At 39.1% G+C, this 24065-nt stretch overlaps 1 protein-coding gene across 1 annotated transcript; it reads left to right on the forward strand.

Annotated features, from left to right (window-relative positions):
* Positions 1–6989: 6989 nt before the first annotated feature.
* Positions 6990–20002, forward strand: BTG4 (BTG anti-proliferation factor 4). Its single transcript, XM_065943770.1, has 4 exons — positions 6990–7162; positions 7824–7961; positions 16403–16601; positions 19823–20002. The coding sequence occupies exons 1-4, from the start codon at positions 6990–6992 to the stop codon at positions 20000–20002; spliced, it is 690 nt and encodes a 229-aa protein (XP_065799842.1).
* Positions 20003–24065: the final 4063 nt, after the last annotated feature.

The following is a 24065-nucleotide window of genomic DNA, read 5'->3' on the forward strand; positions in this document are numbered from 1 at the left end:
TTATAATGTTGCAATTAATATTGCAATGAAATGCAGCAGTTTATTGTAATATCTTATGGAAAAACCCAAATGAACTTTTTGGCTAACACAATATTAGAGAATGCTGTTCTGTATAACACATATTTATTATATTAGCACAGAATCTTGTCTATACAATTTCTTACACCCTGAGTCATTTTTAGTGGACTGACTTGGTTTACAACTTGATGCATGATACAGAGACTCCCATGGACAGAGAAGCCTGGCAGGCTACAGACATTTTTGTGATACAGACATTTTTGTGCCCTCCAGGACCATGCCACTTAACCATTATGTGTGTTTGATCATGCACATGGAAAATACAAATAAAGTAGGAAAAAGGCTTGTGGTAAATAAAACACTTGTAGGTAACTTTATCAAAAACAAGCAGCATATAGTTTAAGATTCATTTAGTTGATCAGTAAATGAGTTTCACTTATTAGTGGATTAGGCAGCTCTAAACTTAATTTCTTTTGGCTTCAAATGAACATTACATGACTGCAGATTTTTATTAGATAACATTTTAGCATATGCAATTTCATTTCCACAATTAATGTGACTTCCTTTGTATGTAATTCAAATTTAACAGGAGTGACTTGCTGTGTGGTTTATAGGCTAGTTTACTGCTTTAAAAAATGGTGCTATTTAGTTGCCTTTACCAAAAAATGTACTTTCTGCTTGAGTGGGAGTTTCGCTAAAGCATCTGTAATTTTCCCCTTGTTAGCAATGATGTGTCTTTGCAGACAGCTGGATGAATCTATGGATGTAATTTTCAATTTAAGAAAGGGAAGCTAATGAAATCAGAGGTCTGATTATAAAGGCTACTATCTATGACATCAAAAGTCCAATCAATTTTTTGTCCAATTTAGGTGATATTTTAAAATTATTTTGCCTATTTGAAAGCTTATATGCACAAATAGTTTTATTTTAGAGCTGAAGTTCAGCTAAAACTAGGAAGACAAATTTCAAGATAAATCTTTGTTGGTGAACCTTGGGGCTTGAAGATACCGTAGCAAGCGAGTTGAATTCCCTCATGTTAAAATGAAGAAATGTGATTCTGGAAACTGTTATTCTAGAAGATCTTTTGGGTTATTTTCATGTTTTAAACTGTTTGAGTCTGTGTTTCAGGTCTAATAAGGTAAAATCTGTCTCTGATGCTCTCTTTTCTTCTGTTCTTCATCCTTAGCCTGCATGACCAGAAACCTCACGTAGCTGCCATTTTCTGTGGTGCCTCCTCCAGGCTTTCTCTGCTCTCCCAAACTTTGCCAGGTGGAACACAATTCTTTTGTTCTGCGATGAATGTGTGTATGTTTGTTGCTCAGTTGTGTCTGACTCTTTGTGACCCCATGGACTGTAGCGCGCCAGGCTCCTCTGTCCATGAGATTCTCCAGGCAAGAACACTGGAGTGGGTTGCCATTCTCTTCTCCAGGGGATCTTCCTGACCCAGGGATCGAACCCAGGTCTCCGGCATTGCAAGCAAATTCTTTACCATTTGAGCTTCCTGGGAAGCCCCCTCTACTATGGGTAACCCTTCTGGAAATCCTGGAAAGACAGTATCTAAATCAAAGGAATGAAAGTCTGATAGTGGGAATTTTATACATTACACAAAAAGAATGAGAGAGCTGACATTTTTGTCTTCAAAACTCAATAGCTATTTTCTATTCCACTTAAATATGAAGTTGCCTTAGGCTTGCCCAGGCTGAACCTTCCACTAAATTCTAGTACCTTTTCAATGGACATTACTATTTGTGTATTTTATTGCTGTAAAGAAACTCAGCAGACCTCATTCTGAACCAACCATTGTTCTTTTTTGGGGGGCTGTTCTGCTGAACTAAGTTATTTCAATGATAACATCATTGTCTTGGTCACTAATGCTTGAAACTTGAAGTAATTTTTGAGTATTCCGTTTCTCAAGCTCTGCATTCAAATGGTCTTGGGTGATTTCTTTCTCTACAAAACAAAGCGGTTGAATGTTGAAATTTTTTTAAGCCCACAGCAGTGTAGCAGTGCTAATATCTAGTGGATTGTCAGTAGATAGTTACGGAAAGCACAGAGTAAATGTTAGTTATAACAGAAAGTATAATTGTCATTAATGCGTAGGAGGTGATTTAAATATGGTGTTTAAGATCATCATAAACAAGTAACTGAAGGAAGTCTTGTGTGATGTTTAGTTTCTATTTGATTGTTCTTTCCTGAAATCTAAGTACATTGTTGCTCTACTGTTCTATTCATAACTTCCAAGGCCTGCCTGGACCTGTTGCAGAAAATAATGCAAGGAAAGGATTCAAAACTTCATCAGTTAATGTCTTTCACCAACTCAGCGTGCAAGAGAATGGCATGTCATCCAGGAAGCTGAAATAATGGAAGAATTATTCAATACCATTTTAATATTGTAAATGCAAACCAAATCATTTGAAAAGGAAAAATTTGAGTATGTGCTAATACATAGGTTACTTTTGGTTCTGAGGCACATTTTATTTCAGCAATATATGTATGAGTAACCATCCTGATAGTCAATTCTGTCACCTCTAAGTAAAAAAAAAAAAAAACTTTGCAGAAGTTATCTCAGCAAAGACTAGAAACGATGAGAATAAATGATGCAAATTTGGCATAATAATCTTTGTTAAGCTTAAGGCATTACTAAGCATTCAAAAGTATTAAATAAAGCTAAAATCTCCTTGATAGCTAGGAGAGATCTATCTTAATGATATTCCAACTTGGCTGCCCGTTAGAATCACTTGGAGATTTTTAAAGAATCCTGATGCCCCAGGCTGCACTCCATATCAGTTAAATCAGAATATCTAGGGGTAGGAGCTAGGCATCTATATTTTTAAAAAGATATTCAAGTGATTCCAAGTACAGTAGGTTGAGAACTCCTGCCATTGAGTAAGGGGAATGAGTAACACATCATGGTAGCTGAAGTAACTAATATACTGTAGAAATGGAAGGACTAGTCTAACCTTTATATGTTCTGAGTTCATAGTGAAATGAAGTGTTAGTCACTCAGTTGTGTTTGACTCTTTGCAAACCCATGGACTGTAGCCCACCAGGCTCCTCTATCCATGGGATTCTCCAGGCAAGAATACTGGAGTGGGTTGCCATTCTCTTCTCCAGGGGAATTTCCCGACCCAGGGATCGAACCCGCGCCTCTTATGTCTCCTGCTTTGGTAGGTGGGTGCTTTACCACTAGCAGCACTTAAATACTCACAGAATCGAACTGAACAAGTCTTATTAAATCATGTTTTTACTGGACATCAAGGTGTTTAAGCATCTATTTCCATAGTCCTTGTATTATCATTTCGCATATCTCTTCAGCATCAAAGATATTGCAACAGCTGACGCACCTCCTACTATCTGTATTCCATCTTAGTTCATCACTGGTGAGGTTTGTAACAATCATACCACGCCAGCATGCCTGGAGTCAAATATACCCATATTATGCTACCACCAGGGATAAGGATTTTATGCCAGCCAGCAGGTTTGTAACCTACTCCCCAAATCCCATTTTAGAGTCTGCTTCCTTAAATATTCCTGATACAAACTGTCTTAGACTGAGCTTCTTAGAAATAGAGTCTGTGATAGGGAGTTTCATGCAGAAGGTTTATTGGGGAGTTTTGTTGAGGGATACACCCATAAGGGAGTGAGAAGGAGGATTGGGCAGAGGGAGAGGAGGGCCAGTGATCTGGTTGTTGTTGAGGCCTCTGCCTATCTTATGGGAGCTCTGGAGATGAGATGGCTCTTCAGAGTTGTTGCTCATTGAGGCGGGAGGGCCAGGTTTTTTTCACCTCACACCAGCCAGTCAATGATTGCAGGCCACCCTTTGGGCAAGGAATAACTTTTTAAAAATAAAGTTGATTAACATGATTTAATAAATAAATCAACATATTTAATGATAAAAAGGCACTTTTGAACGCACTATATCCAGTAAATTCAGCTAGGATCCACATCTGGCAGTCTGATTCCAAGGCCTTAGGTACACATCTTACCCACCTTTTTATAGAAAAAGATTTTTTTAAATTAGAGAAGTTGAGAAACTTCTCCAGGTTTCTAGTCAGCTAGAGGACTGGGAGTCAATCTCATAATGCTTGATTTCATAACATTTCTTAACTACTCTGCTGCACTGCCTTCATCTAACAACTGCTAGGTAGGCCCTAGACAAGATGCTCTAATACAAAAGATTATTAGTTGTAATCTCACTAACAACCCTATGAGGTCGCTATTGTTCCTTTCAGGAAACTGAAAGTTTGAGAAGTTAAGCAAGTTGCCCAAGGTTACATGCATAGTGAGTTGTAAAGTTGCAGTTTATACCCAGGTCTGCCTGACTCCAAGCCCATTATTTTTTAATTTATTTAAAAAAAAATAAATAATACATCTTTAAAAGATTACTTTCCATTTACAGTTATTATAAAATATTGGCTAGATTCCCTGTGTTGTACAATATAACCTTGAGCCTGCCTTATACCCAATGGTTTGTGCCCCCCAACTCTCCCACCCTTATATTGCCTCTTCCCCCCACCTCACTAGTCTGCTGCTTTTTTTGTGTATTCACTAGTTTGTTGTATTTTTTAGGTTCCACATAAAAGTTATATCATACAGTGCTTGTCTTTATCTGCCCTCCAAGTCTACCCATGTTGCTGCAAGTAGCAAAGTTCTGCTGCTTTTTTTTTTTTAATAACAGTAATATTCAAGTGTGTGTGTGTGTGTGTATGTGTGTGTGTGTGTGTGTGTGTGACATCTTCTTTATCCATTCATCAATTGATGGACACTTAAGTGGCTTCCATGTCTTGGCAATTGTAAATAATGCTGCTTTGAACATTGGGGTGCATGTTATCTCTTCAAATTAATGTTTTTTATTTTTTTTTAATATAGCCAGGAGCAGAATTTCTGGATCATATGGTAGTTGTATTTTTAGTTTTTTGAGGAATCGCCATACTGTTTTCCACATCAATTTACATCCCCACCAACAGTGTACAAGTGTTCCCCTTTTTTCCCACATCCTCATCAACATTTATTTGTGTTCTTTTTGATGATAGCCATTCTGATAGGTGTGAAATAACTCACTGTAGTTTTGATTTGCATTTCCCTGATGATTAGCTATGTTGAACATCTTTTCGTACACCTGTTGGCCATCTGTATTCTCTCTTTGAAAGAATTTCTACTCAGTTCTTCTCAAAGCTCATATTCTTAAACATTATATCGTGTAGGAGAGAAAGATGTGACAAAACAATAGCATTAGTGAAAAAGACTGTTTGGCTGTTAATAGTTCAGCGTGAAGCAGAGATGTGATGGCGCTACAACTAAGGCAGATGCCACCTGAGGCTGTGTTCTAGATACACACGTTTCAGAGCAAGGTAACAGTCCATTCTATTCCATTATGGCAGAGCTCACTTGGAGCACTGTGTGGGATTCTGGGCTCCAGCCTTTAAAAGAGGATTACTGATACACCTGAAACTCATCCAGATGTGAGTGATGAAATGTCTGGGTAACATGGCTACAGGAAGAGCTACTGAAAAACTAAGAATGGTTAGCTCTCTCCCTAAAGAGGAGGCTCAGGGGAGGCTCAATAGCTAGTATTTGAAGTGTCTTCCTCTGGTGGGGAATTAGATAAAATCTGTATGGTTCCAGAGGGAAAAACTAGGCTGTACAAATAGAGAATCAAAGAGGTGGATGTAGCTTCTCAAGAAGAGGGACTGCCTGGCATTTGGGGTTTTTTCGAAAAGAAATCTGCTTCCTTGTAAGAGAAAACTCTTCTTTCACTGACAAGGAACCTGAATGACCACTTACCATGGGTGTTAAAGGTATATGCAGGGTGTAATGTTTCTTAAATTTTGTGGGTATAAGAATCACCAGGGGGAACTTGTTAAATACTGATTCCCAGACCTGCCTTTAGAGGTATTGATTCAGTGGATCTGGGATAAAGCCCTGAAATCTGCATTTTAACAAGCAGCTCAGCGGGTCCAAATCAGGTGATCAGTGACCTATCCTTTGAGAACTAGTAAGACTAGGTATACTTTGAGGTCTTTCCCACTTATTTTACAGTGAAAAATGTGTGGAGTCAACACAGTGACTGTTCAAAGAAAGTTGTGTTTAATTTTAGAAAAGATCCAAGACAAAATGCTTTAGTATGTTGATAATTATGAGAGACAAAATGAGAGACAAAAATATGGAATGTAGGCTCTTAGGATTTGGAAGGAGAAGGATTGATTCTCATTTATGTCATAAAAGATGGGACTTTTAATAGCAAAACAGAAGATAGAAATCCAGTTTGAAAATCTTTAAACACTTTACGTAACGAATATCCCTGTGTATGCCAAGGAGCAATTTGATGGGGGCCTGGAAAGAGCTGTCAGTTATCCCGAAGGGCAGCACCTGTGTATGGCGAAAGCCTATCCGGCCTCAGGACCCAGGTTTATATAAACTGCAGGCTGGGCCTGACAAGCCAGGTGTGGTGAGAGTGGCTTCTGACTCTGGCCCCCTTTCTGCTGGGCTAAAGATCTTTTGCTGGCAAGTATAATAATACATATTTGATTAATCTTAACTTTCGAGTGTGCAACCTGAGAGCCACATTTTAGGAATGACTATATCCTGAAATGTTTTTGCTCTTTGTAAATATGTTTTTAAACAGTAGTGCTTGGTGTACCTTACTCTCCTGGGTCTGGACTTTAAAAACATTTAATTTGCATAATCATTTGTTTAAGTATATTACAGTATTTAAAATTTTTTTTTTCTTTGAGAATCATTAAAGGTTAGTTGAGGAATTTGTTTGCTTGGCTGTTTTGTTGATAGTATTGATGTGCTTTTTTAAGTTCATTAAGGACTAGCAAGTGACTTCTGTTTTAAATTTAAGGTACATATATAAAATTTCCAAATGGTAATTACATGCTGATAATAAGTTAGACCCTTGTTTCTGTTTAATTTATTCTTGCTTCCTTTCAATGGTTTCAGACCTCCTTATAGGCTCTTCTTGAATCATGAGAGATGAAATAGCAACAACAGTCTTCTTTGTGACAAGATTAGTGAAAAAACATGATAAACTGAATAAACAGCAAATAGAAGACTTTGCAGAAAAGCTTATGACAATCTTGTTTGAAACATACAGAAGTCACTGGCACTCTGATCACCCTTCTAAAGGGCAAGCCTTCAGGTGAGAGCTAGGATGTGGTATGCACGGCAAAGGGCAGTAACAAGCCAGCAGCTACTGCCTGCGATGACTGTTGGCCGCCTATAAATAATGAAAATTTATTTGTTTGAACTTGGGCTTGAAAAGAGGAGAGTAGTAGATGATAGCACAATTTGAAAACTATAGAGCAAACCTCCTTGTGCGAGGTGGATTAAACAATCTCTAACTTGTGTTTACTGTGAAGTATATACAGAGAACCTTTAGTCTTCCCAGGCGGCTCTGGTGGTAAAGAATCTACCTACCAATGCAGGAGACACGAGACGAGGGTTTGATCCCTGGGTCAGGAAGAGCCCCTGGAGCAGGAAATGTGAACCCACTCCAGTGTTCTTGCTTGGGAAATCCCATGGAGAGAGGAGCATGGTGGGCTACAATCCATGGAGCCACAAAGAGTTGGACATGACTGAGCACATTTGGTGAACTAATTGTGTGATTTAGTAGTGGAATCCATATTCTGAGTTGTTGTGTAAAAATTTGATATTTTACTCTTACTGTAAAACTTCTGAGGGGTGATGAAGGAGTTGAGGGGAGATGGGAGTGAGGTGAGAGCCGGGTGTATTAGAAACCCTTGCCAGCAGCATGATTCTCCAACTATCACCACGTCGTTTCCCTTTTCTTGTTTTTAAAGGTGTATCAGGATAAACAATAATCAGAATAAAGATCCTATTCTAGAAAGGGCTTGTGCTGAAAGTAATGTGGATTTTTCTCACCTGGGACTTCCAAAGGAGATGACCATATGGGTAGATCCCTTTGAAGTGTGCTGCCGGTGAGTAATCTTATTGGAGCCAGTTTGTGTGGTCTGTGACTCTTGGGAACCTTAAGTTATTTAGCCTACGCATCTTTGTGAAAGGTGATGCTACAAATCCCTGGATTAGCAATGAGGGCACAAGCCCGTTAAGACTAGATGCAAGCTATATCAGACAATACAGGCTTCATTTTAGGGTGGATGGAGTGGGAAGTACAAAAATTTTTCCATAGTATTTGAAATTTGATTTTAAACATGGCATCCTATTGCCAATTGCATGAAGTCCAAGCATTTTAGACAGTATCAAGGGGAAAGAGGAATTATCTATCATCAGCAAGTCAGTCCATTAGTTGAATCAAAAGAAGTTAGTCTGTCTTTACCTTAGCTAATTCCTAGAAAGCTTTTACAGAATCCTTGACCTCCACCAATTATGACTGTATAGTACCAGAAGGTCATAATGTCTCTCAATTTGCTTTGCTGACAAGCCATTCAATTTGTTGTCTTAAACTATAGTTGATTTACAAAATTTTATTAGTTTCAGGTATACTTCATAGTAATTCAAAGTTTTTTTTTTTATAGATTATACCTCCATTTAAAGCTATTATAAAATATTGGCTATATTCCCTGTGTTGTACAATATATTATATTTTATACATAGTAGTCTGTACCTACCCCTACCTTACCCCTTCTCACTTCCCTCTTTTCAACTGATAACCAATAGTTTTCTGTATCCATTGAGTCAGTTTTTTTGCTATATACATATATTTAATTTTTTTAGAGTCTACCTATAAATAATATCATGCAGTATTTGACTTTTCTGATTTATTTCACTCAGCACAGTCTTCTCTGGGTCTATCCATGTTGCTGCAAATGGCAGAGTTTCATTCTTTTTTATGGCTGAGGAGTACTCTGGTGTGTACATATACCACATCTTTATTCATTCATCTATTGATGGACATTTGTGTTACTTCCATGTCTTGGCTATTGTAAATAGTGCTGCTCCAAACACTGGGATACATGCATCTTTTCAAATTAATGACTGAATTTTTTCTGGATATATAGCCAGGAGTTGAGTTGCTGGATCATATGGTAATCCTACTTTTAGTTTGAGGAACCTCCATATTCCATAGTGGCTGCACCAATTTATATTCCCACCAATACGTACAAGGGGTCCTTTTTCTCCATGTTCTCACCAACATTTGATATTCGTAGACATTTTAATGATAGCCATTCTGACAAGTGTGAGGTAATGTCTCATTGTTTTGATTTGCATTTCTTTAAATAATGCAAGCATCTCTTTATGTGCCCATTAGCTATTCGTATGTCTTGTTTGGAAAAATGTCTATTTGGGTCCATTTTTAGGTTGGCAATTAAATTTTTTTGATATTAAATTTTGAAATAAATTTTGAATTAAAATTTGAAATGAATTTTTTTGATATAAAGTTGTATGAGCTGTCTATATATTATGGATAGTAACCCCTTATCAGTTATATTTGCAAATATTTTCTTCCATTCAGTAGGTAATTTTTTTGTTGATGGTTTCCATTGCTGTGCAAAAGCTTTTAAGTTTAATTGGGTACCATTTGTTTTTGTCTTCTGTGCCTTAGGAGACATCCAGAAAATATTGCTACAATTTATATCAGAGTTCTGCATATGCTATCTTGTAAAGAGTTTTTATGGTTTGCAGTCTTACATATAGGTTTATGATCCATTTTGAGTTTATTTTTGTAATGGCATGAGAAACTCCTTATAATTTCATTCTTTATAAGTAGCTGCTGTATTTTCTCAGCACCACTTATTGAAGAGACTGTCTTTTCCCTGTTGGATATTCGTGCCTCCTTGTCATAGATTAATTAACCATAGATGCATGGGTTTATTTCTGGGCTCTCTATTCTCTTCCATTGATTTGCATCTCTGTTCATCAATGATACTGACCCTGTCATTTTTTTCCTGTGATATCTTTGTCTGGCTTTGGTATCAGGGTGATGTGACCTCATAAAATGAGTTTGGAAGTGTTCCTTCCTCTGCAAATTTTTGGAAATAATTTAAGAAGAATAGATATTTACTCTTTTCTAAACATTTGTTAGAACTCACCTGTGAAGCTGTCTGGTTCTGGAATTTTGTTTCTTGGGAGTATTTTTTCCATTACTGATTCAATTTTATTACTTGTAATTGATCTGTTCATATTTTCTATTTCCTTCTGATTCAGTATTGGGAGACTGTACGTTTCTATGAATTTGTTTCTTCTAGGTTGTCCATTTTATTTGCATATAGATTACTATAGTCATGGTGATCTCTCTTTACAATCTTTGTAATTCGGTATTGTTAGTAACTTTTTATTTCTGATTTTATAGATTTGGGCTGTCTCCTTTTCTCTTGATGAATTTGGCTAAAGGTTTATCAATTTTATTTATATTTTCAAGGAACCAGCTCTTAGTTTCATTTTCTTTTCTTTTCTTTTTTTTTTTTTTTTTTTACTGTTTTTGTCTCTGTTTCATTTCTGCTCTGATATTTACAATTTCTTTCCTTCTACTAACTTTGGGCTTTGTTTTTCTTAAAGTTCCTTTAGGTGTAAGGCTATGTTGCTTGAGATTTTTCTTATTTCCTGAGGTAGGCTTGTATCACTATAAATTTCTCTTAGGACTACTTTTGCAGCATCACATAGATTTTTGGATCATTGTGTTTTTGTTTTCATTTGTCTATAGGTATTTTTTGAATTTTCTCTTTGATTTCTTCAGTGATCCATTGGTTGTTTAGAAGTACAGTGTTTAGCCTTCATGTATTTGTGTTTTTTGCAGTTTTCTCACAGCAATTTCTAGTTTCATAGCATTGTGATCAGAAAAGATGCTCAATATGATTTCAGTCTTCTTAAATGTACTGAGAACAGATTTGTGGCCTAGCATGTGGTCTGTCCCAGAGAAGATTCCATATACACTTGAACATGTATTCTGTGACTTTTGGATGGAAGGCCTGTAGATATCTATTAAGTCCATTTGGTCTATTATGTCAGTTTAAGGCTAGTGCTTCTTTCTTGATTTTCTGTCTGTATGATCTGTTCATTGATATAAGTGGGGTGTTAAAGTCTCCTACTATTATTGTGTTACTGTCAATTTCTCCCTTTATCTCTGTTAATATTAGCTTACAAATTTAGATGCTCCTGTGTTGGGTGCATATATATTTATAATTGTTACATTTCTTGGATCAATCCTTGATCATTACATAATGTTCTCCTTTGTCTGTTGCTACAGTCTTTGTTTTAAAGTCTACTTTGTCTTAGAGTCTACTTTTTCTGGTGTAAATATTGCTACCATGGCTTTCTTTTCATTTCTATTTATGTGGTATACTTCTTTATATCCTCTCACTTTCAGTCTGTATGCCTTTAGATCTAAAGTGAGTTTCTTATAGATAGCATATATATGGGTATTATTTTTGTATCTTCACTCTGTGTTTAGAACACTTATTCCTGTTACATTCAAAGTAATTATTGATGGGTACTTACAGTCATTTTATCAATTGTTTTGGTGTTTTTGTAATTCATTTTGTTCTTTTTGCTCTCTTCCCTTGTTAGTTAACTATCTTCAAATAATGTTTGGATGATGTTTAGATTTCTTTTTTTGTGTATCTATTATAGATTTTAATTTTTGGTTACCATGAGGTTTATAGGTAGCAATATGTATTTTATGTGTATTTTTGTTGTTTAGCCTCTAAATTGTGTCTGTTTCTTTGTGACCCCATGGACTGCAGCATACCAGGCCTCCTTGTTTCCCTCACCATCTCCTGGAAATTTGCCCAAGTTCATGTCCAAGTTCAAGTTTGTGAATTGGTGTTGCTATCCAACCATTTCATCCTCTGCCACCCTCTTCTCCTTTTGTTTTCAATTTTTCCCAGCATCAGAGTCTTTTCCAATGAGTCAGCTGTTTGCATCAGGTGGCAAAAGTATTGGAGTTTCAGCTTCATCATCAGTCCTTCCAATGAATAGTCAGGACTGATTTCCTTTAGGATTGACTGGTTTGATCTCCTTGGTATCCAAGGGATTCTCAAGAGTCTCCTCCAGTACCACAATTCCAAAGCATCAGTTCTTTGGTGCTCAGCCTTCCTTATGGTCCAGCTCTCACATCTATACATGACTACTGGAAAAACCATAGATTTGATTATACAGACCTTTGTTGGCAAAGTGATGTCTTTGCTTTTTAATATGCTGTTTAGATTTGTCTTAGCCTTCCTTCCAAGAAGCAAGCATCTTCTGTTTTCATGGCAATAGTCACCATCTGCAGTGATTTTGGAGCCCAGAAGAGAAAATCTGTCACTGCTCCCACTTTTTCCCCTTCTGTATGCCATGAAGTGATGGGACCAGATGCCATAATCTTTGTTTTTTAATGTTGAATTTTAAGGCAGCTTTTTCACTCTCCTCCTCATCCTCATCAAGAGCCTCTTTAGGTCCTCTTCACTTTCTGCTATTAGGGTGGTATCATCTGTATATCTGAGGTTGTTGATATTTCTCCCAGCAATCTTGATTCCACTTGTAACTCATCCAGCCCAGTGTTTCGCATGATGTACCCTGCATATAATTTAAATAAACAGGGTGACAATATACAGCCTTGTTGTACTCCTTTCCCAATTTTGAACCAGTCAATTGTTCCATGTAAGGTTCTAACTGTTGCTTCTTGACCTGCAACAGGTTTCTCAGGATACAGGTAAGTTGATCTGGTATTCCCATCTCTTTAAGAATATTCCACAGTTTGTTGTGATCCACACAAAGTCTTTAGCATAGTCAATGAAACAGAAGTAGATGTTTTTCTGGAATTCCATTGCTTTTTAAAAAATGTGTGTGTGTGTATAAATGTGATTGTTTAAGTTGCTATCTCTTAATTTTAAATGCATTTTAACAATCCTTCACTTTTACTCCTCCTCTCATGCTTACTGTTTTTGATACCATATTTTACATCTAATTGTTTCATGTATCCTTTAATTACTTACTGCAGGTCTAGGCAATTTTACTACTTTTGTCTTTTAGCCTTCCTATTAACTTTGTATGTGGTTGATCTTGCCACTTTTAGTGTATATTTTCCTTTAACCAATAAGCTCTTTTCTTTTGTAATTTTCATGTTTCTTGTTGTGGTTTTCCTTTTTCACTTAGAGAAGTCCCTTTTTAACATTTCTTGCAAAACTGGTTTGGTGGTGCTGAACTCTTGTAACTTTTGCTTGTCTATAAAATTTTTGATCTCTTTTTCAAATCTGATAGTAAACTTTGCCATGTGGTGTATTCTTGGCCATAATTTTTCCATTTCATCACTTTAAATATACTACATGTTACTCTTCTGGTCTGCAGTTCCTGCTGAAAAGTATGCTGATAGCCTTATGGGGATTCCCTTACATGCAATTTGTTGCGTTTCCCTTGCTTTTAATATTCTCTGTCTTTGCCATTTTAATAACAATGTATCTTGGTGTGGTCCTCCTTGGGTTGATTCTGTTTGAGACTGTATGCTTCCTGGACCTGGATGTCTGTTTCATCTCCCAGGTAAGGAAGTTTTCAGCTATTATGTCTTCAAATATGTCCTCTGACCCTTTTCTTTTCTAATGCAAATGTTAGTGTGCTTGGTGGTGTTCCAGACATCTCTTAAAGTATCCTAATTTCTTTTTATTCCTTTTTTCTGTTCAGGTTCAGTGATTTCTATTAATCTGTCTTTCAGTTTACTGATCTGTTCCTCTGTGTCACCCAGTCTACTGCTGAGTCCCTCTAGTGTATTTTCATTTCAGTTACTGTGTTCTCCTGCTCTGTTTGATTCTTCTGTATATCTTCTAACTCTTTTTTGACTTTTCACTATTTTCCCTCATTCTTCTCCCAAGTTCTTTGTTTATCTTTATGATCTTTACCTTGAACTTTTTATTGGGCGGATCGCCTTTTTCCACTTAACTTCTTGGGTCTTATCCTATTCCTTCATTTGGAACTTGTTCCTTTGCTCCCTCATTTGTGGCCTAATTTGTTTTTATTTCTATGTATCTGGTTGGTTGGTAGCATTTCCTGACTTTGGAGAAGTAGCCTTTTGTAGGAGACATCCAGGGCATCCCAGCAGTGCTCTCCCCTCTGGTTACCAGAGCTGTGTGCTCTAGGGGTGCCCCCTATGTGGGCCCTTATGCTGTGGGCTGACTACTGTGGGTGGTCTGGTAGGTGTGGCTGGCCCCTAGTCTGGTTGGTTGCCAGGCCCTGCCTTGTATGGAGGCTGCCAGCTGGTGGTTTGCAGGGTTGTGTCGAGGCAGTTGTCTGTGGAACCCTGAGGAAGGGGCTCCCGGGCCTAGTGCTGGCTCACTGATGAGCAGAGCTGGCTTCTGGGGCTGGGGGGTAGAGGTGATGGTGGTTGCAGGGCTGAAGTTTCTAATTTTAAAGTCAGCCTGTTGGTGGGTGGAGTTGCTTTCTGATACAACTGATTGTGGGTTCTGGAGTGTCCCACGGCTGGTGCTGGCTCATTGATGAGTAGGGCTGGATCCCACAGTGGCTGGCTGAGGGGGTTCAAGATGTCCTAGAGCTGGCATTGGCCTGCTGGTGGGTGGGGTATGGTCGAGAGGGTGCTGGGGCTTATTACTGGCTCACTGGTGGGCAAAGCTGTGTCTCGGGGTCTCTGGCTGCAGGGCCTGGGGATCACAAAGCTGGTGTCAGCCCACTGGTGGGTGGGATTGTGTCTTGGGGCTGCTGGATGAGGGTCCCAAGGAATGCCAGAAGTGGTGTCCACCTGGTGGTCAGGATTAAGGCCCAAGGGATGCTGGGGCTGGTGCCCACCCGCTGAAGAGTGTAGCCAGATCCTAGGGCTGGTGCTGACCTACCGTCAGGCAGAACCAGGCCCCGAGTTCTCTTGCTGCAAGGGACTCAGAACTGGTGTCAGGCTGTTGATGGGGGTTTAGGAGGTGGGGACGGGGCCCCAGGGTCCCAGGGTGCCCTGGTCCCAGGGTGCCCTGGGGCTAGTGCTAGCACGTTTGGTGGGTGGAGCTGTGTCTTGAGATTTCTGGGTGCAGGACCCTGGGGCTCCTGGATTTAGCTGCTGTAGGTCTGCTGGTGGGTGAGGCAGCACCCTGAGATAGCCAGCTACAGGGTCCAGGGTGTTCCAAAGCTTGATTTGGCCCATTGGTGGGTGGGGCTAGATATCTGATTGGCTGGCTGAGGGATCCAAGGTGTCTCGGAGCAAGTGTCGACCTGCTGGTAGGTGGGGCCTGGGCCCAGGAGATCTGGAGCTGGTGTTAGCCTGCTGGTGGGTGCTCTTGGTCCTGTCATGGTAGGCTGTGGGCCTGTGGTGGTCCTAGGGCTGGTGTCTGCCCATTGGTGGGTGAGGCCAGGGCCCAGGGGTCTTGAGGATGTCCACTGGTGTGTGAAGTTGGCCCCCAGGTTAGTGCTGGTTCATTGTCAGGTGGGCCCAGGGGTCAGGAGGTCTTGAGGTTGGTTCCAGAACACTGGTAGGCAGAGCTGGGTCCTAGGTCTCTGCTTCCAGGGCCCTGGGGGTCCTGGGGCTAGTGCTCATGCACTGGTGTGTGGGGGCCAGGTGCTGGGCCCTCTGGTGGACCGTGTAGTATTTTGGGGCAGCTGTGGGTTCAGGGGATCTTAGGGCAGTGTGGCTGATAGTAGGTAGGACTGTTTCCCCGCCTGGCTAGTTGTTTGGCCCGAGGCAGCTCAGCACTGGTGCTGACGGGCTAGTGGGCGGGTCTGAGTCCTAGTACTAGTCAGCTAGAGGGAGGGTTTCAAAATGGCACTCGCCAGCACCGGTGTTCATATGGTGGAACAAGCTCCTCGGAATGGCTGCTGCCAGTTTCTGTGTCCCCAGGGTGAGCTCCAGGGCCTCCTGCCTCTACGGGAGGCTCTCCAAGATCAGCAGGTGGGTCTGACACAGGTTCCTTTCAAATTTCTGCCTCTGCCCTGGGTCCCAGCGCATGTGAAATTTTGTGTGGGCCTTTTGAGAGCGGTGTCTTTATTTCCCACAGCCATCTGGCTCTCCAGAAAGTAAGCCCCTTGGCCTTCAAAGCCAAACATTCTGGGGGCTCATCTTCCTGGGGTTGGCTCTGGTCCGGGGAGTGTGATGTGGGGCTCACCCACTGAATGGGAGAACCTCTGTCATTATCCCCGTTTGTGTGTTGCCCACCTGCAGGTATGTGTCTGGACTATACTCCACTCCTCTTACCTGTCTCATTGTGGTTCCTTCTTTATAACTTTAATTGTAGAATATCTTTTCTGTTAGAGTTCAGTCTCTCATCAATAATTGCTGTCTAAATAGTTGTAATCTTGGTGTGCTCATGAGAGGAGGTAAACTCAGGGTTTCCACCGTCTTGGCCTAATTTTCACAATTTGTTGTGGAGTTTTTTTTTTTTTTTCCAAGTAACTCTTCTTATAAGTTACTGAGCTGTTTCCAGAAAAGTTTAGAAATAAAAACCTGTGAGAATTTGAGTCCCTAATGAATGCTTTGTTTTCCTTTCTTTCTTAGGTATGGTGAGAAAAATCATCCATTTACAATTGCTTCTTTCAAAGGCAGATGGGAGGAATGGGAATTATCCCAACAAATTAGTGATGCAGTTAACAGAGCCACGTTAGACTACTCCTCTGGCACTTCCTCTGATGAAGAAAGTTGTAACAAAGAACCTCAGATAATTCCTAAAGTCAGCAATCCAAAGAGTATTTATCAGGTAAAGTGTTTTCATTTCTCCTCTGTACTTTTTCCTTCTTTTTAAAATATACTTTTATTTATTTATCTGTGCCGGGTCTTTGTTGCCGCGCAGGTTTTTCTCTCGTGCTGGGAGTGGTGCATGGGCTTCTCACTGCGGTCTCTCCTCTTGTTTTGGAGCACAGTCTGTCGAGTGTTTGGGCTTCAGTAGTTGCAGCACATGGCTTGGTAGTTGCGGCTCCCAGGCTCTGGAGCACAGGCTCAGTAGGGGTGCAGGGGCTTAGCTGCCCCCAGGCATGTGGGGTCTTCTCAGACCAGGGATTGAACGGGTGTCTCCTGCACTACAGGCAGATTCTTCACCCCTGAGCCACCAGGGACGCCCCCTTTTTTTTTTTTCTATTTTAATTCTAAAAAGGGTAGGTTCACTGTAAAAGCAAAGAAACAAATAATTGGAAAACATGGAAAAACAAATTATGAAGATTGAAATCACAATAATAATATTCTGGCAAAACTTTTCTATTTTTTTCTTCCTTCTCTCTATTCCCTCAACTTGGCTGAGTGCTCAGGATATACACCATCTTTTCTAGTCGAATTTCTCCTATATAGTATTTGAACATACATAAATTTTCTTTTTGGCTTCACTCGCGGCTCAGACGGTAAAGAATCTGCCTGCAATGGAGACCTGGTTTCAGTCCCTGGGTTGGGAGGATCCCCTGGAGGAGGGCATGGCGGCCCACTCCAGTACTCTTGCCTGGAGAATCCCCATGGACAGAGGAGCCTGGCGGGCTGCAGTCCCAGGTCTCAAAGTGTCAGACATGACTGAGCGACTAAGCACGACACAATACAAACTTCCTTTCACCTAAATTCCTTCAGAATCAGGTATCAAAATTAGTGGCTTTTGACAATGGAAAATAACATACCACCTGTAGAACATTTGGAATATTAAGGGATGATCAAAGATCTGTGACTCCACCACTAGATCAGTTTCCCCCCGCCAAAAAAAACCAACAAAAATTTTTTATTTTTTAAGTCACAACCATGATCATAGGAAGATATGCATATCTATATATTGGAAATAGGCTTCATGACATACTTATCCTTACTAGGCACAACGCCGCAAATCTTTGACAAATTAAATTAATATCAACCACTTAAATTGATTTTTATGACCCACTAATGGTGACAACTTACAGTTGAAAAAACACTGATTTAGGGAGAATCTCTGACATTTTGTATGTAATTTGTTTTCTTAACCACTTATGTATGGGCATGTTAAAGCAATTTAAATATTTAACACTTTAAACCACTTGCTTCCCTTATAGTTTATTTAGCTAACAAATTATATTGTCAGACATCTAGGTTGCTTTCACATTGTTGTGGTATTAAAAAGCTAATTTTTACAGAGGTGTCTGAATCTTAAGTTGTTTCTGGAGATTTGATTCTCAGACATGGAATTATTAGGTCATTGAGTTTGGGCGTTTTACAAGTTAACACATAGCAAAGTACTTTCTAAAAAGATGTCTTTATTTGTAGTCTCATCAGCTCTATGTGAAAGTGTTTGTTTTATCATTTTCCCTAAGATTGGCTATTCTTGAAAAATAGCATTTTATTAATTATGTTGTTCTGTCACTCAGTCATGTCTGATTCTTTGCAACCCCATGGACTGCAGCATGTCAAGCTTCCCTGTCCTTCACTATCTCCCCGAGTTTGCTCAAACCCATGTCCATTGAGTCGGTGATGCCATTCACCCATCTCATCCTGTGTTCAATCTTTCCCAGCATCAGGGTCTTTTCCAATGAGTCAGTTCTTTGCATCAGGTGGCCAAAGTATTGGAGCTTTAGCTTCAGCATCTGTCCTTCCAGTGAATATTCAGGGTTGATTTCCTTTAGGATTGACTGGTTTGATCTCCCTGCAGTCCAAGGGACTCTCAAGAGTCTTCTCCAGCACCACTGTTTGAAGGCATCAATACTTCGGTGCTCAGTTGTTTTTATTGTCCAGTTCTCACATTTGTACATAACTACATGAAAAAACATAGCTTTGACTATTATAATATTAAGTATATCACTAATTAAATTAAATATTAAAACAAAAACTCCATGTACCTAAATGTTGTAGATACTATCTGTCTAATGAATTTTTTCTTCACCCATTTATCATTTGAGGTCCTAATGTGTTGTTGTTATAGGCTTTTCAAAGGTTAGGAATATTTTTGGGGCTTCCCAGGTCACGCTAGTGGTAAAGAACCCAACTGTTAATTAAAGAGACATAAGAAATTGCTAGTGAAGGGGATGTAAGACACACAGGGTCAATCCCTCGAACCCCTTGTCATATTACTGGCAAATTATTCCCCCCTAGCTTGTTATAGTTTTCTAAATTATATATATTGTTTGTATTTAGTTCTATATGTGAAAGTGAAAGTCTTTCAGTCATGTCTGACTCTGCAACTCCATAGTCCATGGAATTCTCCAAGCCAGAATACTAGAGTGGGTAGCCTTTCCCTTCCCCAGGGGATCTTCCCAACCCAGGGATCGAACCCAGGTCTCCTGCATTGCAGGTGGATTCTTTACCAGCTGAGCTACAACAGAAGCCCAGGAGTACTGGAGTGGGTAGCCTATCCCTTCTCTAGGGGATCTTCCCAACCCAGGAATTGAACCGGGGTCTCCTGTGTTGCAGGCAGATTCTTTACCGACTGAGCTAGGAGGGAAGCCTCTATATGTATAAAAGTTTAAAATTATGTAATGAAATATTTGTTCTTAATTCTATTCTGATCTTTAGAAAGATCATCTTCATCTAAGGATCAGATCTGTAGTCAGCTATGTTATATATTTTAGAGCAACGTCCTTCCAAAGTGTAGTCTGCAAAACATTTGTATTGGCCATCTAGGATGTTTAACATGGGTGTTTCTACACCTCAGCCCCAGAGATTGTGATTAAATGGTTTTGGATTGAGTGAGGTGGGAGTTGGATAGGGGAGAATACAGAATATATACTAAATTGAGTAAATGTGTTTTTAAAAGTTTTAGTTGGAGTAAAGAATTTTGTTAAAAGACATGAAGTGACTTATTTCATAACCTCCATCAAGTCAGTTTTCCAAAGATGATAGTTAACTTGACTTCTATTCGTTTGTATTTCCTATACTTTTAAAAGTTTTAAGACTTGTGAGTTATGGGTTTATAGTTAATCCTTAAAGCAGGCTTATTAGATGATTAGAAAATCATCATGTTCCTTTTTATTTTCTCCCCAGGTGGAAAACTTGAAACAGCCCTTTCAATCTTGGTTCCAAATTCCCCGAAAAAAGAATACGAGGGATGGCCGGATGGGCCTCCTAGGAAATGCTTATCATGCGTTGCATAAGACCCCTAAAGGTCACAGGCCTGCTGCCGGGCACCGGGTGGATAGGTACCACTGGGTCAACACACACTGATAGTGCGGCGGCTGGGCCCCCATGGGCCAGAGCTCAGTGGAGCCACTTTTATATTCTCTGAAATGAAAATGAGTCTAAGCTGGAGAGACCCAGGAAACAGAAAAAATAACCGCATTAGGGACTAGGGTACATGATGGTGAATCCTCTCATGCAGATCAACTATGTTCTTAACTGTACTTTTAACTGTTTAATTTTACATGAAGTTTTATGTAACACTAATGACTGTACCCAATAAGGTAATAGAATGAAGATACTGACCTGTCATAAGAGTCAATGAATTTTCAAAAGTAACAGTTTAAATAAATGTGCTGTGTTTTTAATACCTTCCTAGTTGAGTCTGTTGCAAGAAAGTTTTAAAAGTTCTTGTTTCTCATTAGCCCCATTAAAAAAGTAGACTTTCATTTAGGGAAGAGTGATCCTCACAATACATGAATAGTATTCTGGTTCTACTCTTTTATCTGCCGTAACTCCTCTGTTTCATAAGGTCAGTAAGAGTGTGTTTGAAAATTACATTTTAAAATACAAAATTCTCTTAAAAATTTTTGGTTTATTACTAAGCCTCTTAATAGCCTTAGTTATGACATTTTATGAGTGCTATATCTCATTATGAAGAATTCAAGTGAAGCAGAAAATAAAAATACCAAGGAAATAAAAATCCCTCCCACCAGGCAGAAATTACCGTTGTTAACATTAAATGATGACCATCTTTCCAGTCAGTCTTAATATACATACAAATGTAAGAATTGATATACAGACAGTTTAACATGAAAACTATACTACATGAGCTATTTGTTAGCTATTTGGATTTGATTTTATTTGATCTTAGAAAAACGAAGAAACCTAAAGTGAAACTGAAGCTTTTGAAATATTCATATGATTGTCTACCACAAAGTATTTTATTTTTTGAAAGATTTCTATTATGGTTTTAAAGAAAGAAACACCAGAAGGCCAGAAGAGTCTTTAAAACTTTGAAAAAAATGCTGTATTGCTTATTTGTTGCTATGAAAGCTGCAGAAATTAGCATTCTTCATTTTTTCCTTGCCCCTTATTTTCAATGTCACTTTAAAAATTGAGGTATAATTGACATATAATATTATTAGTTTAAGCTGTACAACATGATTTCCTATTTATATACATTGTGAAATGACTAGACAATAAGTCTAGTTAACTGTCAGCCTAAGTACTTTTGTTTTTTCTTGTGATGGGAACTTTTTTTACTCTCGTGGCAACTTTCAAATATGAAGCTTTTTAATATCAAGGTTTAACATTTATGTTCTCTCCTAGAATGATTACTCTCCACAGTTGTTTTTGCTTAGTTGTATATTTCAACTGATTCAATAAATGCTCATCAGTCTTTTCTTTTCTTTTTTTTTTTTTTACTAAACTAATTGTAATTTTTTTTTCATTTATTTTTATTAGTTGGAGGCTAATTACTTTACAATATTGTAGTGGTTTTTGCCATACATTGACATGGATCAGCCGTGGATTTATCTGTGTTCCCCATCCCGATTCCCTCTCCTGCCTCCCTCTCCATCCGATCCCTCTGGGTCTTCCCAGTGCACCAGCCCTGAGCACTTGTCTCATGCATCCAGCCTGGGCTGGTGAACAGTTTCAATGCTGTTCTCTTAGAACATCCCACCCTCGCCTTCTCCCAGAGTCCCAAACTCTGTTCTGTACATCTGTGTCTCTTTTTCTGTTTTGCATATAAGGTTACTGTTACCATCTTTTTAAATTCCATATATATGCGTTAGTATACTGTATTGGTCTTTATCTTTCTGGCTTACTTCACTCTGTATAATGGGCTCCAGTTTTATCCATCTCATTAGAACTGATTCAAATGAATTCTTTTTAATGGTTGAGTAATATTCCATGGTGTATATGTACCACAGCTTTCTTATACATTCGTCTGCTGATGGGCATCTAGGTTACTTCCATGTCCTGGCTATTATAAACAGTGCTGTGATGAACATTGGAGTGCACGTGTCTCTTTCAGATCTGGTTTCCTCGGTGTGTATGCCCAGGAGTGGGATTGCTGGGTCATATGGCAGTTCTATTTCCAGTTTTTTAAGGAATCTCCACACTTTTCTCCATAGTGGCTGTACTAGTTTGTATTTCCACCAACAGTGTAAGAGGGTTCCCTTTTCTCCACACCCTCTCCAGCATTTATTGCTTGTAGACTTTGGATAGCAGCCATCCTGACTGGCATGTAATGGTACCTCATTGTGGTTTTTGATTTGCATTTCTCTGATAATGAGTGATGTTGAGCATCTTTTCATGTGTTTGTTAGCCATCTGTATGTCTTCTTTGGAGAAATGTCTGTTTAGTTCTTTGGCCCATTTTTTGATTGGGTCATTTATTTTTCTGTAATTGAGCTTCAGGAGTTGCTTGTATATTTTTGAGATTAATCCTTTGTCTCATCAGTCTTTCCTGTATGTGAAATCTCTTTTGATTCATCTTTGATTAGCTGCATTTTATTGTTAAGCAACTTTTTCACAGATGACTCATAGGTGTTCTATTGGGAGTTCATGTATGCCTGAGGTTCTTTATTCTTTTGTACTTGAAGGACAACTTGTCTGAGTATTAAAATCTTAGGTCATGGACTTCCTGGATGGTGCAGTGGATAAGAGTCCTCCTGCCAATGCATGGGGCGTGGATCTGATCCCCGGTCCCGGAAGGTCCCACATGCTGCAGCCCAACTAAGTCTGTGCGCCACCATCACTGAGCCAGTGCTCTGGAGCCCGTATGCTGCAGCTACTGAAGCCTGTGTGTCTAGAGCCCGTGCTCTGCAACGAGTCACCACAATGAGAAGCCCATGAAGTGCTAGGAAGAATAGCTGCCACTTGCCACAACTAAAGAAACCCCGTGTGCAGCAATGAAGGCCCAGTGCAACCAAAATATAAATACATAATTAAAAAAATCTTAGGTCATGTTTTCGTTCCCTTGTAGCTTCATAGCCATCACTCTAATCTAATGATTGTGGCATTATTCATCGCCATGGAGAAACCCGAGAGCTGCCTGATTTCTGCAACTCCCCACCACTCACAGAAACATGTGCATTTATTTTTGTAGGTGACTCCCTTTGCCTGATAGTCTGAAAAATTCTTTGTACTTGGAGTCTATGTCTCAGTCACTCATTCTATATCATTCTTTTCCTGAAGCACTGTGCCTCTTTTTGATCTGTAGATTTTAATTTTTCTAAAGCAACCTTTTGCAATACTATATTTGACTGCTTTCTTTGTCCATTTTGGGGATACCAACTCCTTATGCTGGATCACTTGCTTTGTCATAACTATTATTTGATTGCTTTCATATCGTTCCTTTTTAAACCATGATTATTTTAAGCTTTCTTACTACTAATTTGATTCTCAGTCCTGTCTAGTCTGTTTTGTTTCTACCTTATATATTCCATAATGATATTATTTTGGATTTCACTTAATGATTTTTTCTGTAGGTTTTATTCACATGTAAAATTTGTTGAACTGATAGAGTAACTTTTACACAGTTCTCTTTATCTAAAACATAATATAATACGTGGCTGTGACAGAGAATGGATTTCTAAGAACCTTTACACAGAGAATTTTACTAGCAAAGTGTCTCTTGAAATTTGTGAGATTGTTTTGAAAGAACTTCTTCTAGTGAACAGAGATGGTAAATCTCTATATTTACCATCACATGTATTGCTGCTCCTGTACCTCTTGCCCATGATAGACAGGCTAATCAATCACAGTGTTCTAGTTTGGTTGCAGAGATTATCTCACAGTTCTGTGTAACACAGTACCAGAGAGATAGCCACGGAATGCATTGTTCCAAGTCAGTCTTCAAGAAGAAATCAATTCCATCACTTCTTTAGGACTTGACCCAGAATGAGCCATCTGTGAGCTTTCCAGCCCTATAAAATTCTCTACAGTTCTCATGTACCCTGAAGCAAATGTATAGGGGAAAATAAAAGGAACATATATATATTTTTTGTGATTAAAGGTAGTCAGTATAGTTCAAGTCCCCAAATAAGTGAATATATCTATTGGTATATCAGTATATAATAACCAGATCAGGTCTTTCAAAT

This window comes from Muntiacus reevesi, chromosome 9, assembly GCF_963930625.1.
Source record: "Muntiacus reevesi chromosome 9, mMunRee1.1, whole genome shotgun sequence".
In the NCBI taxonomy this organism is placed as follows: domain Eukaryota; kingdom Metazoa; phylum Chordata; class Mammalia; order Artiodactyla; family Cervidae; genus Muntiacus; species Muntiacus reevesi.

Excerpts from the sequence above, each read along its gene's own strand:
- BTG4 (XM_065943770.1), top strand. The coding sequence starts at position 6,990 with ATGAGAGATGAAATAGCAACAACAGTCTTCTTTGTGACAAGATTAGTG. Across the intron at positions 7,163-7,823 it reads TCTAAAGGGCAAGCCTTCAG|GTGTATCAGGATAAACAATA; the intron begins GTGAGAGCTAGG and ends TTGTTTTTAAAG. Across the intron at positions 7,962-16,402 it reads CCCTTTGAAGTGTGCTGCCG|GTATGGTGAGAAAAATCATC; the intron begins GTGAGTAATCTT and ends TTTCTTTCTTAG.